Genomic DNA, 20,469 nt, shown 5'->3' with positions numbered 1-20,469 from the left:
GCTTTCCTGGGGGTTTGGGCAGGAAACATCTTTCAAAGTGCCTGAGGGGCAGTGAGGGGGGTTGCTTCCAGTTTCATTTTTGGTTTCAACAATGATTATTTATTTACTTTCACATATATATACCACCCTCCCAGAAGGCTCAGGGCGGTTTACATGGAACTGAAGGAAACTATACAGAGAATATTATATATAAAGAATTATATTATTAACTGATAATAACAAGTAACTTATTATATTAATATTATTCTATTTTCCAAGTAAAGAATAGTCGTAAAGAATAGTAAAGAGTAGTAAAAAATAGATTTTTATATATAATTATTTTATTTTCCAAGTAAAGAATACAGGAAAAAATAAAAGATTAAACATAGCGATTTGAAAGAGTAGTAAAGATTACAGCTCATGCAAGTCTCATGCACAGAAAATGTTGAAAAACATCAACTATTATTGTAATCTGCCTTGACCAGAAGGAAAAGTGGAATATAAATGATTGTATGAAACAAATACAGAATTCCCAAGGTTTCTGCACTCACCAAACAAACTGCTTCCCAGAAAGCCGCTTCTTCACAAAAATTAGATCCTTACGACCAACCGTCTTAACGGCTCCCCAGACTAGGTTCTGCTGCTTTAGATCAACACGGCTGCCCCCCCCCAGATCCACCCACAGCACAAACATGGAGAAACTGGGTCAAAGTAGCTCATGCGGATCAACCACGCCCATCTTGAGCACCTGCCAGAGGACTTCAGTCTTACAGATTTATACACATTTTTTAAAAAAAGACATGCTGCACTAACCTTTGAAACATTTAATGAACGCTAACTCATTTAATGCAAACTTAAATGGACTCCGGGGAATGGTAGAGGACAGGAAGGCCTGGAGGATCATTGTCCATGGAGTCGCGATGGGTTGGACACAACCTAACAACTAACAACTCATTAAAAAAAACACCCCACAAAACCCACAGGGGAAAAAAAACCCAAACAGAAATAAGAATCTCTCTGATGTGCTGGATTTTGGTTTCTCCAACACTTAAGGGTGCCTTGGGGGGTTCCCGTCTGTAATTAGGCCAGGCAATAAATATTAGATATTCTATTTCTCTGTGCACCAACTTGTTTCTTCACCTTCGTTTTGATTGGGTGTGCCCCCGTTGTCCTTCAACAAAGGAACAAACTCAGGGGGGGGGGGGGAGAGACAGCATTACCAGCTCATGGAGCCCAGGATGGGATCACAGAGCCAGAGGCAGAAATCTTCCTTCTCCCTCCTGTTTCTCTCCAGGAGAATGTGGAGCTTGGTGAAAAGGTCGACCGGGATCGGGGCATCCAGGCCCCACATGTTCACGGGCCAGCTCCAGGATGCCAGTCCATTTCCACAGCACCGGAATTAGTGGAGAGGAGGGGTGGTGGTGGTGGTGGTATCAGGCCCCCTTTGACCTTTCTGAGTTGTTGGGTTGTGGGACACGACCTTTCCCTTTCAACCCAAATGAATCTGAACTCTCAGAACTCCTTGGGCTTCAAAGTGGTGAGATACCAAAAAACTCACAGCAGACCGGAGCGGAGTGGGACAAGGGTCGGGGGATACCTCTCAAGATCTCCTTGGCAGAAAAACCGGCTTGTAAACTAAGAACAGCTGGCTGCTCACACTGTTTACATTGGTAGCTGAGAGGCTGTATATATCTGCTCTCTCTGACCGCTATTTCTTCACAGGATCTGGAAAACAGAGATGTTTTTGCAGATGTCAGAAAAGGTTATTCTGGCAAATACAATGAAGTAGGGCAACAACTAAAAGGGCCCTTCTTGGCATAACTATTTTGGAAGCATTCTGAGCCTCCGACTCTTGGGCATTGTAAGAAGAGCCTCAGCAGAAGCCAGTGGAAAGATTCTCCCTTGTGTGGATTATGAGACAAACCGGAAGGCTGGATCTTTGCCTCAAGCTCTTGTGATCCAGTGAGCATTCATGAGGTTCCTCCCCTGCGTGGATTCCTCAACGGTTAAGGACAGAGTTGCTGGTGGTAAATCTCTTTCCACCCTCAGATCACATCCTTTCTTTCTTGCCTGTGAGATCTACTTGAGTTCTGTCCTAAGTCTGAATATTTCTTCCAGGTTAAGGTAAAGATTCTGGGTAGACACACTATACAAGAGTTTACATGGTTTCAATGCTTTTTAAGGTCTACGGTTGCCTTTTATGTGTGAAATTAAAAAAATCTCTCATCTCAAGCTAATTAGTTATATGGGTTCTCATGGTATGGGCTCTTTGATGCTGTTGAAGATGGTCAGACTAACTGAATCTCTTCCCACACTCTGAGCATTGAAAAGGATCCCCCCCCCCGTGTGAGTCACAGATGCTGTGGGAGATCACACCTGAATGAATTTCTCTTTACACTCTGTGAATTCAAGAGGTATTTCCTTAGTGTGGGTTCTTAAAAGCTGTTGAAAAGTGATGCTCCAGTTGACGGAGTTTCCGGACTCTAAGCAATCCAAAGGTTTCTCCCCTTTGTGGATTTTTGGATGCAGTTGAAGAGTCACTCTAAAAGAATGCCTTTCCATACTCAGAGCATTCAAAAGATTTCTCCTCTGTAGGGGTTCTCAGATGCTTTTTTAAAAAAAATAGGAATTGTACTCAGAAAAGAAAAATACTACATATTATATAACTGCTATTTAAAAAATAAATATAAAGCTGAAATTTGACAATACACAACTTGTTCTTAGGTGCTTTTGAAGGTCACAGCTCTGACCATTTAATCCCACACGGTGAGCATTCAAAAGGTTTCTCCCCTGTGTGGGTTCTTTACATGTTGTAGATGTCCACTCTGACTCTCTTCCTACTCTTTGAACATTCAAAAGGTTCATGTCACCTATGGATTCCTTGATGATGATGAGAGAAACTATTCCCACACTACGAGCACTCAAAATGTTTTTCCTGTGTGGACTCTTTGATGCTGTTGAAGATTGAGAAATTGACTGAATTTCTTTCCACACTCTGGGCACTCAAAAAATGTCTCACCTCTGTGGGTTCCTTGATGACGGTGAAGATGGCCGCTCTGACTGAATCTCTTTCCACACTCTGAGCACTCAAAAGGTTTCTCTCCTGTGTGGGTTCTTTGATGCTGTAGGAGACTGTTACTGTGACTGAATTTCTTTCTGCACTGTGAGCATTCAAAAGGTTTCTCCCCTGTGTGAGTTCTTTGATGCTGTAGAAGATGGTCACTCCGACTAAATCCCTTTCCACACTCAGAACATTCAAAGGGTTTCTCCCTTTTGTGAGTTCTTTGATGCAGTAGGAGACTGCCACTCTGCCTGAATTTCCTTCCACATTCTGAGCATTCAAAAGGTTTCTCCCCTGTGTGGGTTCTCTGATGCAGTAGGAGAACGCCTCTACGACTGAATCTCTTTCCACAGTCTGAGCATTCAAAGGGCTTCTCCTGTGTGTGGGTTCTTAGATGTTGTCGAAAACTGCTACTGTTACATAATCGCTTTCCACACTCGGGGCATTCAAAAGGTTTCTCCCCTGTGTGGATTCTTTGATGAAGTAGGACATGACCAGTCTGGCTGAATCTCTTTCCGCAGTCTGAGCACTCAAAAGGTTTCTCCTTCGTGTGGGTTCTTAGATGCCGTCGAAAATTGCTGTTGTTACCCAATCTCTTTCCACACACGGCACATTCAAAAGGTTTCTCCCCTGTGTGGATTCGTTGATGCACAATGAGACTGCCACTCATACTAAATCTCTTTCCACATTCTGAGCACTCAAAAGGTTTCTCCCCTGTGTGGGTTCTTTGATGCTGTAGGAGATTGTTACTGTTACTGCATTTCTTTCCGCACTCTGAACATTCAAAAGATTTCTCCCCTGTGTGAGTTCTTTGATGCTGTACTAGATGGCTATTCTGACTGAATTTCTTTCCACAGTCTGAGCATTCAAAAGGTTTGGCACCTGAGTGGATTCTCTGATGCTGTACAAGATTGTTACTCTGAGTGAATTTCTTTCCACACTCTGCACATTCAAAAGGCTTTTCCTTTGTGTGGGTCCTTAGATGTCGTTGAAAACTGCTTTTGTCACCTAACCGCTTTCCACATTCTGAGCATCCAAATGGTTTCTCCCCTGTGTGGGTTCTTTGATGCTGTACAAGATTGTTACTCTGAGTGAATTTCTTTCCGCACTCGACACATTCAAAAGGTTTCTCCCCTGTGTGTATTCTTTGATGCTGTTGAAGATGGCCATTCCAATTAAATCTCTTTCCACACTCAGAGCATTCAAATGGTTTCTCCCCTGTGTGGATTCTCTGATGCTGTACAAGATTGCTACTCTGAGTGAATTTCTTTCCACAATCTGAGCATTCAAATGGTTTCTCCCCTCTGTGGATTCTTTGATGCTGTTGAAAATGGTCACTTCGATTGAATCTCTTCCCACATTCTGAACATTCAAAAGGTTTCTCCCCTGTGTGGGTTCTTTGATGCACAAGGAGCTGTGATCTGTATTTAAAGTACCTTCCACACTGAAAGCATTTACATGCCTTCGTTATACTGTTCTTGTGGGAACGTGGACTTTCCTGCTTTCCATCAGAGGATGCCATTCCATTTTCTGAACACGTGAATGGCTTCTCTCCTGAATCAATGTTTTGGAGTATATTAAGGTCTGATATCTGCGAGAAACCATCATCACGGTCTGAGCCGCTTCCATGATTCTTTCCTATGTGTGTTTGTTGATGTTTAAGACGGTCTGCTCTGCAAAGGAAGCTCATTCCACAGTTCTGGCATTGATGGGTCTCCTTTCCACTGTGCATTCGCAAATGGATATTTAACTGGTTTTGATCGGAGAACTTCATTCCACACTCCAAGCACTTGTAGGTTTCTTCCCTCGAGTTAATAACATCACAGAAACCCCCCCTTTGGTAAGGAATGAGCTGATCTCTCTTCTCAACTATATGGCTGAAGTTCCCTCCCAAGTCTGCAGCCTTGACTTCCTCTGGCAGGAGACGATGCATTTCATTGTCCTCCTCGGTCCCCTGATCGCCTTCTGGTGAAATAAAGAGAGATCCCATTAGCACCTATGCAAGGACAGTGTCTTCAATACTTTGGGTTCAGTACTTTGATCCCTGCCTCATCCCAAAGGCCGGAATTGGCCCCTCTGGCACCCCAGAAAAGTCCTTACCAAGAGAGGCCACGCTCCCGTAGTTCTCCAGCATGACTTCCCTGTAGAGAGCTCTCTGGCCCGGATCCAGCAGGGCCCACTCGGCCTCAGAGAAATACACGGCCACGTCCTCGAAGGAGGAGAGGGGACACTGGAAGAAAAGATGCAGATTCTCTCTTCAAGAGGGCAGCCGGGAAGGGGGCAGGAGGCACCGCTGGGAAGGGGGGAAAGGACACCTGAGCAGCCCCTGCGGGGGCCACAGCCTCCCTCTGAAGGGATGGGGACTCAATATCACATCCATCCATCCAAAAAAAATAAAATAATCTCCCCAAACACTGACAACCCCATCCCCCATAAGACTTTAACTACAATAAAGAAGCTGCATTTAATATAATATGAAAACAAACTGAATTCCTAATCAATTCCTAATCAATCACACCTGTCGTTTACTGTAAGTGGATGTTTTTAAGCTCGGTTGTTGCCCACTCTGAGTCAACTAGGGAAGGGTGGGATATTATAGAACAACAACAACATAATAATAATAATAATTATTATTATTATTATAATAATGGTGATGGTGGTGGTGATGATGATGATGATAATACTAATAATAATACTAATAATAATAATAATAACAACAACAACAACAACAATACTGTTCTCTCCTTCACCTGGGCTGGAGGTGCAGGAGCTGTTTCCGCACCATGACCAGGAGGGTGGTTGCACACGACCTGTTCCCTGCCTGTGGCAAAGATAACAAAGGAAGGAAAATCGGTATGAATCCCGCCCTTCTCGGACTCGCCGTCTCAGCCAGAGGCCCTCGCTTGCTAGCTGGCAGGAATCCCCCTTTGTGTGCCCTCCTCCCTGCCACAGGCACACTCCACACAACTGGCAAGGGTCTTTAGTAAATTGCGGGTGGGGTGGAAGAGAAGCCATGGGTGCTCCGATCTCCAGACGGGGACTTGGGCATCTTTGAAACCGCCAGGGCAATGGGACTGTGCGTCCAGAGTGTCTCCTGATGCCCCGATAGAGCCCCCCCCCAGCACCGCCCTCAAACCTCGCAGGGCTGGCCTCCGTCGCCCACTCTCCTCTCTCTGCCTGTGGCCCTGCAAAGCCTTTCAGCAAAGGACGGCAAACGTGTCTCCAGGGACATGTGCCCAGAGGGGTCCACCTTTCCTTTTTTGAGCTGCTTTGTGTTCCACCAACAGGAGGAAGGGGACAAGAGAAATTTGCCCATAAACATGAGTAAGAACGGAGTTGCCTCCCCTGTATCTGTCTAGCAGCCTTTCAAGGGACCTGCCGTCAACCACATGCAGCGGCACAGAATCCCAGGCACGGAGTCGGTTTTGAGTGCAGAGCGACTTCCTTCTCCTCCTCTCCCAGACCTTCTTCCCAGCACTTTCACTGTGGGCCCCAATCCCATCTGGCATCCCTCAAACAGTCTTACCACATGAGGGGGCATCTTGGGAACATTCCTGGGCTTCAGGCCTCTGTCCTTCCTCCAAAGGAGATGCTTCCTCCTCAGAGAACTTGGCTTTCACCTTCACTGCAGGTCCCCACATCTGAAAGACAAGGAAAGGAGACAAATAGGAGAAGGGATAGAACCAGCAGAGGAGACAGATCCTGCCCCCTTCCTGGACACCTCAGCCTTCCACTGACCAGCACAGCAGCTTCAACCCCAGGGGCAGGAGATCGGGGATGGGTTTTCTTCCATGTCAACTGAATTCTCTAAGGAAGTCTTAGGGAATTGTACTGAATGAAACCCCCTCACCTGCTCGGCCTGCCTCTCCTCCTGGGCCTGGCTGAGGAGGAAGCCTTCGGCCAGGGCCACCGCCTGGGAGCTGCTCTCCGGCCCGCATCCTCTCACCCAGCCCTGCATCTCCCGGGGCAGGAGGGCCAGGAACTGCTCCAGGATCACCCGGTCCAGCATCTGCCTCTTGGTGCTCCTCTCCGGCTCCAGCCAGCGGCTGCAGAGTCCGTGGAGCCGGCTGCAAACCTCTCGGGGCCCAGCGGCCTCCTGGTAGCGGAACTGCCGGAAGCTTCGGCTGCGTACATCTGCAGCCATAGTGTCCTGAATCACGGGGTCTGTCATAGCACTTTTGCAAAATTCAACACCATTCCCTTTCCTTGCTCTCTTGCCAATTCCAGGTCCTCCTGTGTCCTCCTCTTCCATCTCCTTCCTGTTCTCTTTGGTTGCCTCTGACTGTGGATACCTTCATTTCATGGCTATGAAGAGAGGGGAGAGATCATATCCAAAAGGCTGAAAGATACCAGAAAGGAATGGAGCCACATCACCAGCCCTGATCAAAAGAGCTCTAATGATATCCCTGGTGAAGAAGATTGTTCACTTGATGAATAAGGATGAATGTCATTGTGTTTTATTGTGCATCAAGGTCTTTCTGTATGCCTGTCGGTTCCTTCAGGAAACTAAACACTTCCTTTTAGGCTCTTTAAAAACGTGTACTGAATGTTTTTGCCCTCTGATTTTGGGAGATGCCGAGAGATTACATTTCAATGTAAACTGGGACAAACTGGCTGGAAAGGCCTTAAGCATTTCGGCTCTCTCTTCAATAGGCTGGAAGCAGAAAGAACCCTCTGCATCACTGACCCCGGTCAAAACACCGCAAGGATTCCCCCGGTGAATAAGATGGAGCATCCCTATTTAGTTTGCAGATTAGGATTAATGTCAAAGCCCTATATTACATATCAAGCGTTTGTAGGTAGGCCTTTTGGCCCTCAGGAAAGTAAGGCCACTGTTTTGGGCTCTTTGTAACTCTGTTGCGATTGGTATGATCTTTCTGGGGATCAACATAAACTGGAGCCCAGGGCAAAGTGGCAGGAAAGGGCCTCACCTTTTCAGCTATCACGTCAATACGCTGGAAGGGTTAGGAAATACCCCGTCTGAGCAGCCAGCACAGGGGAAGAGCTACAGGGGCATTTCTCTAGATCAGGTTAGGGGGGCTGCCTGGCTGCACAGGAGTGGGGGGGCACTGAACCCCCAGGGAACCTGCAGGTGTGTGTGTGGGTGTGTGTTGGGGGGAGGGGACACTGGCTAAGATGCATGGCCTGAGAGCTGCGTGAATTATTTCTCCCCCCATGACCACCCCCGTGGAAGAGAACGGATTTTTATTCATTGTTATTTGCACAGTTCAAATCCTGCCCTTCTGCCCTAACGGAGGCCACCTGAGCAGCCAACAAGTTAAAGATCCCTGTATGTATTACGTCTTACTTCCCACCCTCCAGGCACGGAGGGGTCTCCTTCCCACTGTGCTTTTGCTCGCTTGAAGGTCTTCTCCGCCGCGTGAAAGACTTCACTGGCACGGGATGAGTTGGGCCATCTTAAGCGTGTGGCTCCTGGGTCTCCCTCCATTGCTGAGGTTTCCCCTCTTGGGAAGTCCTCATTCTTGGCTTCCTCACCCTCCCATTCCTCTGATCCCCTTCTGTTGGGAGGGAGGGAGGGAGGGAGGGAGAGACCCCCGTCAGGCCCCGCACAGAGAGGCCTGCTCAGCACTCCCAATCCCACCCTCACTCGAAGCAGGGGCTGCAGGGGGGGCTGCAGGGGGGGCTGCAGGGGCTGCCTCCTGCTGGACAGTGAAAGGTGCCGTCCTCCTCGCATGAGAAGCGGCTTCCTGCCCTCGAGGGACCCTCTGCTGGCGGAGACTCCCCGCGGCTCCTGCCCCCGACCCCCCCCCAGTGGGCCCGGGGCTGCCCCTGCCGGAGGCCCCCCAGGAAGGCCCGACCCCCCCCCCGGCCACCCCAGCCCCCCCCCCGCATGCCAGGACCTACTCGCGAGTCAGGCTCCCCCCGCCCCGTCCTCTGGCAGCTCGGCGGACCCCGCCCCGCCCCCCCCCTCCCCGGGGTCTGCGGCCCCGCAATGGCCACGCCCCCGCCCCCTCGCTGGGCCGCTCTAGGAAGCGGCTCGCTGGGCTTAACCCTTCCGGCGCTGCAGGGCTGTTTTCTGGGGCGGGGAGGTCGAAGGGAGCCCCCCCCACCCCCCCGCGGCCTCCCTGGTGCTCCTTCCAGGCATCTTCGGGCAGGGCAGGGCAGGGCGCGGGGGTGGGAGGGGGGGTGGCGAGGGGGTGGGGGGGCTTCGGGGACCTGCCCCTTTGGGGTGGGGGCTGCATTCCTGAGAAGGGAACTGGTGGCACATCCCTCAAGGGGGGGGGGGCGGCTGCTTGGCACGCAGCAGGGCCCAGAAACGAGGGCTACCCGCTTCTTAAACAAGAAAGCCGAATAACGGGGCCCTAGAGGCCATCTAGTCCCACCCCCTGCTCAATGGAGGATCGGCCTCAAGCACCCAGGATATGCAGCCGGAACCGTTTTACTTGTGGCTTAAGCCCAGTGCCGTAGATCCTCTCGTCTGCTGCCCAACGACCCCAAGAGCCACCCTGTGCCCCCCCACCTCCTCTTCTGCAGGCTGAACCCTCCTCCGCCTTTCCTCCCAGGGCTCCTCGCTCTCCTCTGCCCTGTCTCCATGTTGCCCCCGTGAGGCCTCCAGAAATGCAGGCAGGACTCCAGGTGGGGCAGAGAGCCTAGGGACTACTAGGGCATCTTGTAATGATGACGCCTCAGTGGGTACAGCTCAAGGCTGCATTTGCCTTCTTTACCTCCACCTCCCACTGTCTGATCAGATTGAACTTAACAGTCCCACCGAGACCATGTCCACACACAGGGCTGCCCACAAGGCCCCTCCCATCCTGTAGGCCTGCGTCTCACTTCTGCGACCCGGATGGAGAACTCTGCCCTTCTCCTTATTGAATTGCATCTTGTTCTCATTTGCACACTTTTCCAGCCTGTTCAGATCTTGTTGAACTTCTTCTGGGGCCTTTGCTACTCCCCTCAAATAAATGCATTAAATTTCCAACGGTGAAGAGAAGTTTTCCCTCCCACTCCTGATTCCCTGTGGACCTCTTCTCAGAAGTAGGATCCCAGTGAGGGTCGATGGAGACAGCTTGAGAGACCCTTTTCTGGGGGAATCTGTCCCTCCCGGCCCTCTCGGCCTGCAGTTCAGCCAGGACCGCTGGGCCAAATCTCTCACCAGCCTCACCCCCCCCCCTTGGGCCTAGCGCACAGCTGCGATATCAGATCTGGACAACCAATCCAAGTAGAAGAGGAAGGGGTGCTTCTTCGTTGCTCCCCTCTGGGGAAGGGCCAGGCATAAATGTCAAAATAAAGAAATAAATAGTTTCAGCCTCCAGTAGCCTATACTTGAAGCTGTTTTTTTTTTTGTCTGAATGTGCATCACCTCACACCCTAAAACAAAAAGGAGAAAATATCCTAACCCAAACAAAAGTCACCTGACACTGGAGCTCTTCCCAGTCTGCCTTGTTTTCACCGTCCAGACAGGAATTTGGTGTCCTGTACAAAGGCCTTTGCCCCCCCCCCCACACACACACACAACACACACTCCAGTTTGATGCCAATCTTCCCCAGCATATCTGGAGCGATGCTCTGCTGCCCTCCCCAGGCCAAGAGAGTCTCCTGCCCGGGAGCAGCTTGGTCGTAATTCTCCACTGCCAGCCAATATTGCCCTGGGAGAGGGCTTGCCCTCGAAAGCTCCCACCTTGAATAAATCTTGGTTGGTCTTAAAGGTGCCTGACTGGACTCTGGTTTTATTGTGCCACCTCAGACCAACACGGCTACCCATTTGAACCAAAGGGGCCCAGACTGTTTCCTGGTCTAGAACCCAGTTCTTGAGCCAGTTACTCCAGTGGGGTGCTCCCAGGAGAAGCACACAGGTGGATGCTTTGGTCCGTTCCAAATTGTACTTTCCCCATACTCTGGAGACTGCTCTCTACAAGGAGACATTCAGGGGTGCCCAGTCCAAACACTGGTTCTGGCACCACAATTGTGTGTGGAGGACCACCAAAAGGCCTGTACTTCAGAGAAGATTTGAGAAAGGTACAGGAAGAAGAGCTGCTTTTTATAAGCCGTTTTTCTCTGCCAAAGTAGTTTATAATTTCCTTCCATTTTCTCCCCTCCTCCCTCCCCAACAGGCACCCTGTGGGGTGGGTGAGGGTGAGAGAGCCCTGATATTCCTGCTCGGTCAGAACAGCTTTATCAGTGCCGTGGTGGGCCCAAGGTCCCCCAAGTGGCTGCATGTGGGGGAGTGGGGAACCAAACCCAGCTCACCAGATTAGAAACCACCACTTTTAACCACTACACCAAACTGGCTCTCAACCCGAAGCTGGCTTGGAACAACTGCATGTCCTCTATAACTCAAAACATGTCACACAGTCTCATGTTCAGGGGACAAAAGTTTTTTTTCCTGTCCAAAGCCCAGTTCTGGTGCCAACTGCTCCAAAGTGAGGTCATGCAGTTGTTCCAGTTATCCAAACCATCCTTGTAATGGAGGAATTTGGGGGGCAACCGAAACTGAAGCTTGTGGACTGGGCACCCCTGGATGCCCTCCTGCAGGTGACCCTCTCTGGAGTTTGGAAATGTCAGCTGTGCTGGCCCAAAGATTGTCTTGGGGTGCACCCTGGCCCTGGGGTCTCCCTGCGTGATTCTCCCAGGGACACCCCACTTTGGAGCAGCTGGCATGAGAACTCCACTTTGGATCAGGAAACAGCACATGTCCTTTCAAAGGGCAGTTCCTTGAATGTGGGTGAGTCTGATATGGTGGTCCAAAGATGGCGTTCTACCATCTTTGCCAGACCCAACAACATGTACCACCAAATGATCTGTCAACATCTGACTTAGCCACGCAATGGTTACATCCAGACTTCTGTAACTCACTCTACATAGGGCTACCCTTGAAGCTGCACCAGAAACTCCAACTGGTCCGGAATGCAGGAGCTTGGGTTCTTACGAGAACCACAAGTATAGCACAAATTACACTTCTCTTTCTCTCTCTCACTCCTCTCTTTCTCTTAACCCTTTTGGGACCGCTTTGGCAATCTGGCAAAGTCTTATAGACCAGAGGTAGTCAACCTGTGGTCCTCCAGATGTCCATGGACTACAATTCCCATGAGCCCCTGCCAGCAAATGCCTGGTCTCATGGGAATTGTAGTCCATGGACATCTGGAGGACCACAGGTTGACCACCCCTGTTATAGGCCTCTTTCTCAGAATAATGCTCTTAAATGCATAAAATAAAATACTGAGGATTACAAAGGAAAACAATTGTATTGAAATACAGTTATCAAAATATTTTAAAAAGCAAATTATGATGGAGTCATATTGAACGCTTTACACTTGCTCACAGTGGTGCAGTTGAAGATGTCTACTCTGACTGAATCTTTTTCCACACTCGGAACATTCAAAAGGTCTCTCCCCTGTATGAGTTCCTAAATGCTGGTGAAGATGGCTATTCTGACTGAACCTTTTCCCACACTCAGAGCATTCAAAAGGTCTTTCCCCTGTGTGGGTTCTTTGATGCCGTAAGAGATGGTCCTTTTGAGTGAACCTCTTCCTACAGTCTAAGCATTCAAAAGGCTTCTCTCCTGTATGGGTTCTTTGATGACGCTGAAAACTTCCAGGCCCGCTGAACCTCTTCCCACAGTCTGAGCATTCAAAACATTTCTCTCCTGTGTGGATTCTTTGATGTTGTTGAAGATGGCCGCTCTGACGGAACCTCTTCCCACACTCTGAGCATTCAAAAGGTTTCTCCCCTGTGTGAGTTCTCTGATGACGCTGGAGATTGTTAGCCTTACTGAATCTCTTTCCACATTCTAAGCATTCAAAGGGTTTCTCCCCTGTGTGGATTCTTTGATGTAGTAAGAGATTGCGACTCTGACTGAATCTCTTCCCGCACTCCAAGCACTCGAAAGGCTTCTCTCTTGTGTGGGTTCTTTGATGACGTTGAAGACTGCCAGGCCCACTGAACCTCTTCCCACACTCTGAGCACTCAAAAGGTTTCTCCCCTGTGTGGATTCTTCTGTGATCCTGGAGAGTACCAAGCTGACTGAATTTCTTTCCACATTCTGGGCATTCAAAAGGTTTCTCTCCAGTGTGGGTTCTTTGATGCAGTACGAGATCGCTACTCTGACTGAATCTCTTTCCACAGTCTAAGCATTCAAAAGGTTTCTCTCCTGTGTGGGTTCGTTGATGACGATGAAGACTGCCAGGCCAACTGAATCTCTTTCCACACTCTGAGCACTCAAAAGGATTCTCCCCTGTGTGAATTCTACGATGTTGTTGAAGAGTACCAAGCTGACTGAATTTCTGCCCACATTCTGAGCATTCAAATGGTTTCTCCCCAGTGTGGGTTCTTTGATGTATTAGGAGATCGCTACTCTGACTGAATCTCTTTCCACACTCTGAGCATTCAAAAGGTTTCTCCCCTCTGTGGGTTCTTTGATGACGCTGGAGACTGCCAGGCCCACTGAATCTCTTCCCACACTCTGAGCATTCAAAAGGATTCTCCCCTGCATGGATTCTTTGATGTTGTTGAAGAGAACCAAGCTGACTGAATTTCTGGCCACATTCTGAGCATTCAAAAGGTTTTTCCCCTGTGTGGGTTCTCAGGTGGTGTTGAAGACTACAGCTGTGACTGAATTTCTTTCTACACTCTGAACATTCAAAAGGTTTCTCTCCTGTGTGGGTTCTTTGGTGGACAAGGAGCTGTGATCTGTATTTAAAGTACCTTCCACACTGGAAGCATTGGCATGACTTCGTTATAATGTTCCTTGGGAAATTTTCCTGTCTTTTATCAGAGGATGTCATTCCACTTTCTGAACAGATAAATGCATTTTCCCCTGAATCAATGCTTTGGTGTTTATTAAGGTCCGATTTCTGTGAGAAACTCTCACCATCTTCTGAGCAGCTATATTGTTTCTCTCCTGCATGCGTGTTTTGATGTTTAAGGAGCTCAGTTCTGCAAATGAAGCTGTTTCCACACTCCAGGCATTGATGGGTCACCTCTTCACTGTGCATTTCCAAATGTATATTGTATTGAGTTTGATCAGAGAAGTTCATTTCACATTCTGAGCACTTGTACATTTCTTCTACCATGTGAATTACTTCACAGAAATCCTCCACCTCGCAAGGAATGGGTTGATTCATCTTCTCAACTGTATGGCTTTCGTTCTGCCTCTTGGGTCTCCCTTGATTTCTGACGTTTCCTCTCAAGTCCTCATTTTTTACTTCAACAGGCGATAGACAGGCAGTCCCTCATCCTCCCCATCCCTCTGATCAGCTTCTGTTGGAATAAAGAGAGGGACCCCGTTAGCACCCACACACGGAGGTCTGATTTGCCCCTGAAATGCAATCCCTCACTGTAAGCAGTTCAGGGGCTTGTTCCTGTTGTATGTTGAAGCATACAATAATATACACGTTAAAAATGGCTTCCTACCTGCCCATGTGGTCCATCTCTTCCTTCTAGGGTTTTTCCAAAGAGAGCCCTGGAATTACCCAAGTGCCTCCACTACATCTGCTGCTGGAATCAAGAAAGAAGTCTCCACCCAGTCAAGAAGGCAGGCCACCATACAGGACATCCTGATGCAACAACTCTGTCTTGCAAGCCCTATTTAAGGTCCCGAGGGCTCCGATCTCATTCATAGTGTCCCACCAGGCCTCTTGGAACTTTTCACAGCCAGCCTTGATTTTCGCCATACTGAATAATTTGGTGACATCTGCAAACTTGGCCCCTAGCCTAGCCATACCCCATTTCCAGATCACTGATGAATGAATTAAGTAGAACCGGCCCCAATACCAACCCTTGTGGAATCTCACTGCTTACTTCACTGAGAACTGTCTATTGATTCCTACTCTTTGGTTCCTGTCAAAACGAGCAAGTCCTCACCAGGGGCTAGGGGAAGAGGCGGAGGAAAACCTGCATATGCAGCACTGAGCACATGACCCTGCCCTACCTGGAGGAGGAACAAACCTCTTCCCTACCCCCTCCCTTTGCCAGTGCTGTGAGCCCATGCCCCAGGTAAAAATAAAAAGCAGCTTGCTATTGCAGGCTCCCCAAGACCCCCAAGTTACCATGGAAGGACACTGGGAAGACAAGCTGAAATAAGTGAAATAAGCCCCTTACCATGGAAGTGGGGGTGATCCAGGTCTGAGCCCATGGGCATGGAGGGACCCAGGCCAAGCAAAGCCCAATAAGTTGGAGATACCTATCCGGTTGTGTCTGCCTTTGGCCAAACTCATCAGGTGATCCACGGCAGGGTGATGCTGGGTTTTGAACCAGAGGTCGTCAGCAAACCGCATGGCCTCCATGCAGTGGTAACTGCCCCAGGCCAAAGGATGCAAGATCATCTGATGGGCAGGAAGGCCACACTCCCATAGTTCTCCAACATGACTTCCCTGTCTTCGTCCCAAATGTAGGAGCACCCACTCTGCTCTAGAGAAAGAGACAGCCACTTCCTCAAAAGAAAAGGGATGCTGGGGGGGAAATGCAGAATCCTTGTCTGATATCTTTAACCGCTCCTGGCGGAGCGGAAGAAATAAAACAGTAAGGGCCCCGAGGGCAGGCCCTGTCCGGGATGAGGAAGGGTGCCGATAGGCCCCTTCCCCTTGACTGACAAGCAGAGGGCCGAATCGGGAGGCGCGAAGCGCCTCCCGATTGGGCCCTCTGCTGGTCAGTCCACCCCCAAGCTACCAATCAGCAGTCGCGCGCAGCGCGGCTGCTGATTGGCTGCTTGCCCGGCCACAAACCAATTGGGAGGCGCGAAGCGCCTCCCAACCCGCCCCCCCCCCCACCAGAGCTTCCCTTCGCTCCGGCGGCCATTACTTTGCTGGCCGCCGAGAGCGAAGGTAGGCTCCCTGGCCCCTGCCCCAAAAACGGCTCGCCTTAAAAACGCTGGGCAAGCCCCGGGGAAGGCGCTCCGCGGCTCCTGCAGCCACGGAGCGTCTTCCCCGGGGCTTGCCCAGCGTCTTAAAGCCCGTCGCCGCCTTAAAAACGCTGGGCAAGCCCCGGGGAAGGCGCTCCGCCGCTCCTGCAGCCACGGAGCGTCTTCCCCGGGGCTTGCCCAGCGTCTTAAAGCCCCGTCGCCGCCTTAAAAACGCTGGGCAAGCCCCGGGGAAGGCGCTCCGCGGCTGCAGGAGCCGCGGAGCGCCTTCCCCGGGGCTTGCCCAGCGTCTTAAAGCCCCGTCGCCGCCTTAAAAACGCTGGGCAAGCCCCGGGGAAGGCGCTCCGCGGCTCCTGCAGCCGCGGAGCGCCTTCCCCGGGGCTTGCCCAGCGTCTTAAAGTCCCGTCGCCGCCTTAAAAACGCTGGGCAAGCCCCGGGGAAGGCGCTCCACGGCTCCTGCAGCCGCAGAGCGTCTTCCCCGGGGCTTGCCCAGCGTCTTAAAGCCCCGTCGCCGCCTTAAAAACGCTGGGCAAGCCCCGGGGAAGGCGCTCCGCGGCTCCTGCAGCCGCGGAGCGTCTTCCCCGGGGCTTGCCCAGCGTCTTAAAGCCCGTCGCCGCCTTAAAAACGCTGGCCAAGCCCAGGGGAAGGCGCTCCACGGCTCCTGCAGCCGCGGAGCGTCTTCCCCGGGGCTTGCCCAGCGTCTTAAAGCCCCGTCGCCGCCTTCAAAACGCTGGGCAAGCCCCGGGGAAGGCGCTCCACGGCTCCTGCAGCCGCGGAGCGTCTTCCCCGGGGCTTGCCCAGCGTCTTAAAGCCCCGTCGCCGCCTTAAAAACGCTGGGCAAGCCCCGGGGAAGGCGCTCCACGGCTCCTGCAGCCGCAGAGCGTCTTCCCCGGGGCTTGCCCAGCGTCTTAAAGCCCCGTCGCCGCCTTCAAAACGCTGGGCAAGCCCCGGGGAAGGCGCTCCACGGCTCCTGCAGCCGCGGAGCGTCTTCCCCGGGGCTTGCCCAGCGTCTTAAAGCCCCGTCGCTGCCTTCAAAACGCTGGGCAAGCCCCGGGGAAGGCGCTCCACGGCTCCTGCAGCCGCAGAGCGTCTTCCCCGGGGCTTGCCCAGCGTCTTAAAGCCCCGTCGCCGCCTTAAAAACGCTGGGCAAGCCCCGGGGAAGGCGCTCCACGGCTCCTGCAGCCGCAGAGCGTCTTCCCCGGGGCTTGCCCAGCGTCTTAAAGCCCCGTCGCCGCCTTCAAAACGCTGGGCAAGCCCCGGGGAAGGCGCTCCACGGCTCCTGCAGCCGCAGAGCGTCTTCCCCGGGGCTTGCCCAGCGTCTTAAAGCCCGTCGCCGCCTTAAAAACGCTGGCCAAGCCCAGGGGAAGGCGCTCCGCGGCTCCTGCAGCCGCGGAGCGTCTTCCCCGGGGCTTGCCCAGCGTCTTAAAGCCCCGTCGCTGCCTTCAAAACGCTGGGCAAGCCCCGGGGAAAGCGCTCCGTGGCTCCAAAGTATCATAAATCATCCCGCCTCTCAAAGCAACAAGGCTCAATCAGCATGTGGTTAACCTACAGAAGCTCCCCTCCTGCTGTTCTAATCCCTGACAATGAAGACAATATTTAAATGCTTTGCAAGATGGACAAATCTTCCGTGATGGCAGGTAACTCACTCCAGCTGCAGGTGTGCGATTTTCTGAGAAATGCCGGTGGGATCGTGTGTGCTTTGACAAGGGCTCCTGAAATCAGACTGCCTTTCACTCGGTAAATGACCATTAGAAAAAGAGGCTTTGAAAATGACAATGGAAAGATATCATTTAATCATGGGCAGAAAGAAGTGCCAATTTGGTGCGATGTCTTCAAACGACTGGTGAGCGTGGTGAGGGGGGAACACAGAGAGACTGACTAAAGAGGAGCTAATGGCCTCCTGCCTTCTCTAAACATAGATGGATGAAGGAACAAGGAAGTGGCTCCCTAGAACCTCTCAGCCATTCTTTCTTTGCAGCTCCCTGATTACGTAGTCAGACCTGGCATATGACAGAAGCCTTTCCTACCCCCCCAACCCCCTTCGAAAGACTTAATGTTGATCTACGATGATCCCATCAAAACTGAGTATGCCTCTTAGAATCACCCCAGTGCAAGATGGAAGAAGTCACATTGGTTTGCCTAAGATGCAGACGCAGAGGCCAGCAAAAGTGAAAGCCACCACTTGGTCAGAGGCTAGGGTCAAATTTTGGGGCCAACATTGATGTGTTTGCTTCCATTGTGCCCTAAGGCCTGCACAGTCCTTGCCCTGTACACCATTTCACCACGTCGTCCTGCTTTCCTCTCAAAAGTACAGCAAATAAATATATCAAATTAAAGGCTTATTTCAACTTCCCACAATGCAGGAAAGGAAGAAACTAAATTATTATTACAGAAAGAACTAATCTATGGATATTAGAACTTAATAAACAGTAGAATAAAATCATACTGGAATTTATAGAATATCCATAGAGTCTGTGTCTGCTGTTACAAGACTGAAAACTTCAATATCTTGAAAGAATGTTAAAATGAAGGTCAGCCAAGATAACTTAAAATCATAAGGAGCGCCTTCCCCGGGGCTTGGCCATTGTCTTAAAACCCCCCCTCGCCTTTAAAATGCTCCCCAAGCCCTGGGGCCTGGGGAACATTTTGCTACATGAGCGTGAGGGGAAGCAAACCCTCCCCTAGGGCCCGCTGTATTTTTTTGACAGCGGGCTCTACTGCTAGTTTATTTATATTTCTATACCACCTATTTCTTTGCAGCTCTGGGCAGTTTACACTGAACATTATATAACTTACATGGAACATTATACAGACTATAACATCAAAACAACTTTTAATAAAGCATCAAAAGATTACAAAACCACAATTATAATATAATAATAATTAACAGTCACTTTGGGAGAGTCATGGGCAGGCGTCTGGGGGGACCAGCAGGCGTTCTGAGTCGGTCGGCCTCAAGCAAATGCCTGGTGGAAGAGCTCCCTCTTGCAGGCCCTGCGGAACTGTGGAAGTTCGGGCAGGGCTCTGATCTCCTCAGGGAGCTCGTTCCACCAGGTGGGGGCCAGAACGGAGAAGGCTCTGGCCCTGGTTGAGGTCTGACGCACTTCTCTGGTCATATGTAGCAGGGAATGCATAGGGTGTCTGTTGTGGGGGGGAGAAAGGAAAGGCGATTGGAAGCTGCTTTGACTCCTTTGGATAGTGAAGAGCAATACAAAATTACCTAATGCAACCCTGCTCATGATACACTATACACAATAGTACACTGACCTGTAAGCTAAGCAGGGCCGGCCTGGCCAGTTTTCAGATGGGAGTCGTCCAAGAGATGCCAGGGTTGTAAGGCAGAAGCAGGCAAAGGGAAATCTTCTCTGAACATCTTTTGCCTTGAGAATCAGACAAGGCATGTCAGCTATGACTTGACATCCACCACCCCGACTACTACCGATTAATCAAGGCCACAGGGCCTAATCATTTCTCCATGAGACTTCGTAAACTATTTGGGACTGTGCTAACCTCTTGCAGAAAGGTGGAGGCCTTCCTGACCTCCCCAAGCAGGCCGATCCGCAAGGACTGAACTCTGCCCGTTTTTAGGGGGTCGCCGGCGGAAATCCCTGCTCCGGTGAGGGGAGCTTTCCTAGCAGAGCCTAGAAGGAGAGACGGTCCTGCACTCTGCCAGTCAATATTTAAACGGTGGGAAAGACAGGAGGCTCCCAGGCCGGGGGAGGGGAGGGGAGGGGCGCGCCAGGCCCTTCAAATGAGCCTCAGGACGGAGAGGGGCTGCAGGAGGGGAATTCCTCACCCAAGTTACCTGTTTCAAACACCTGACAGCCGCCTTTCCCTCGCCCACCCCAGAGAAGCCGAGTTACCCCCTCCCGTGACTTACTTCCGAGTAAACCTTCGCGGGATCCTTGGCTCTCCCTTTGCAGAACTGGAGCCCACCCCCCCCCCCTTCAATTGCAAGACCTCCTTCCGCCTCGCAGGCCGTTTCCGCTTTCCCTCGCTCGGCCGCTCTAGGAAGTAGCTCGCTCGGCTTAACCCCAGGAAAGGCCTTTCCCTTCCCCTTCCGCCGTGCTCAGCCGCTCTAGAAAACAGCTCGCTTGGCGTCACCCCCGACGTTTCTTCGGCCTCTCTAGGAAGCAACTCGCTAGGCTCAACCTCCGGAAACGCTTTTTCTTTCCTCTTCCACCTTGCTGGGCCTTTCTAGGAAGGGACACGCCAGACTTAATGCCTGGATAGGCCTTCCTCTCTAGGAAGCCGCTCGCTCGACTTAACCACCCCCGGAAACTCCTATGCCTTCCCCTTCTGTCTTGCTCGGCCTCTCTAGGAAGATAATCGCTAGCCTTCACCCCGGAAAGTCCTGTTCCTTCCTCTTCCGTCTGCTCTAGGAAACCGCTCGCTAGGCTTGACCCCGGAAACGTGTTTTTTCCCCTTGCGGGGCTCCTCTAGGAACCCGGTCGCGCAGTTTAACCCTTTCGGGGCTGCCTTGGAAGGAGGCCGCAGAGGGGAAAGCCCCGCCCGCCCGCCCGCCCGCCCGCCCGCCCGCCCGGGGCTCGCCCTTCCCCCCCTTCCCCCCCCGCCCCCAGCGCTGCGCTCAGACCCAGCCGGTCGGGCCAAG

At 51.3% G+C, this 20,469-nt stretch overlaps 1 protein-coding gene across 1 annotated transcript; it reads right to left on the bottom strand.

Moving 5' to 3' along the window:
• Positions 1–324: 324 nt before the first annotated feature.
• LOC143833803 (uncharacterized) lies at positions 325–20,186 on the bottom strand. The gene is made up of 8 exons (XM_077330030.1): positions 19,738–20,186; positions 19,125–19,237; positions 12,313–14,260; positions 6,891–7,334; positions 6,567–6,681; positions 5,791–5,861; positions 5,141–5,270; positions 325–5,005 (listed from the first exon to the last, which is right to left on the bottom strand). The coding sequence occupies exons 3-8, from the start codon at positions 14,122–14,124 to the stop codon at positions 2,901–2,903; spliced, it is 4,677 nt and encodes a 1,558-aa protein (XP_077186145.1). The 5' UTR covers positions 14,125–14,260; positions 19,125–19,237; positions 19,738–20,186; the 3' UTR covers positions 325–2,900.
• Between the last annotated feature and the right edge of the window lie 283 nt (positions 20,187–20,469).

Source organism: Paroedura picta, chromosome 3 (genome assembly GCF_049243985.1).
Source record: "Paroedura picta isolate Pp20150507F chromosome 3, Ppicta_v3.0, whole genome shotgun sequence".
NCBI classification, from domain to species: Eukaryota; Metazoa; Chordata; class Lepidosauria; order Squamata; family Gekkonidae; genus Paroedura; species Paroedura picta.
Note: the sequence above shows the minus strand (reverse complement) of the source record. Positions and strands in the feature narration are given on the sequence as shown.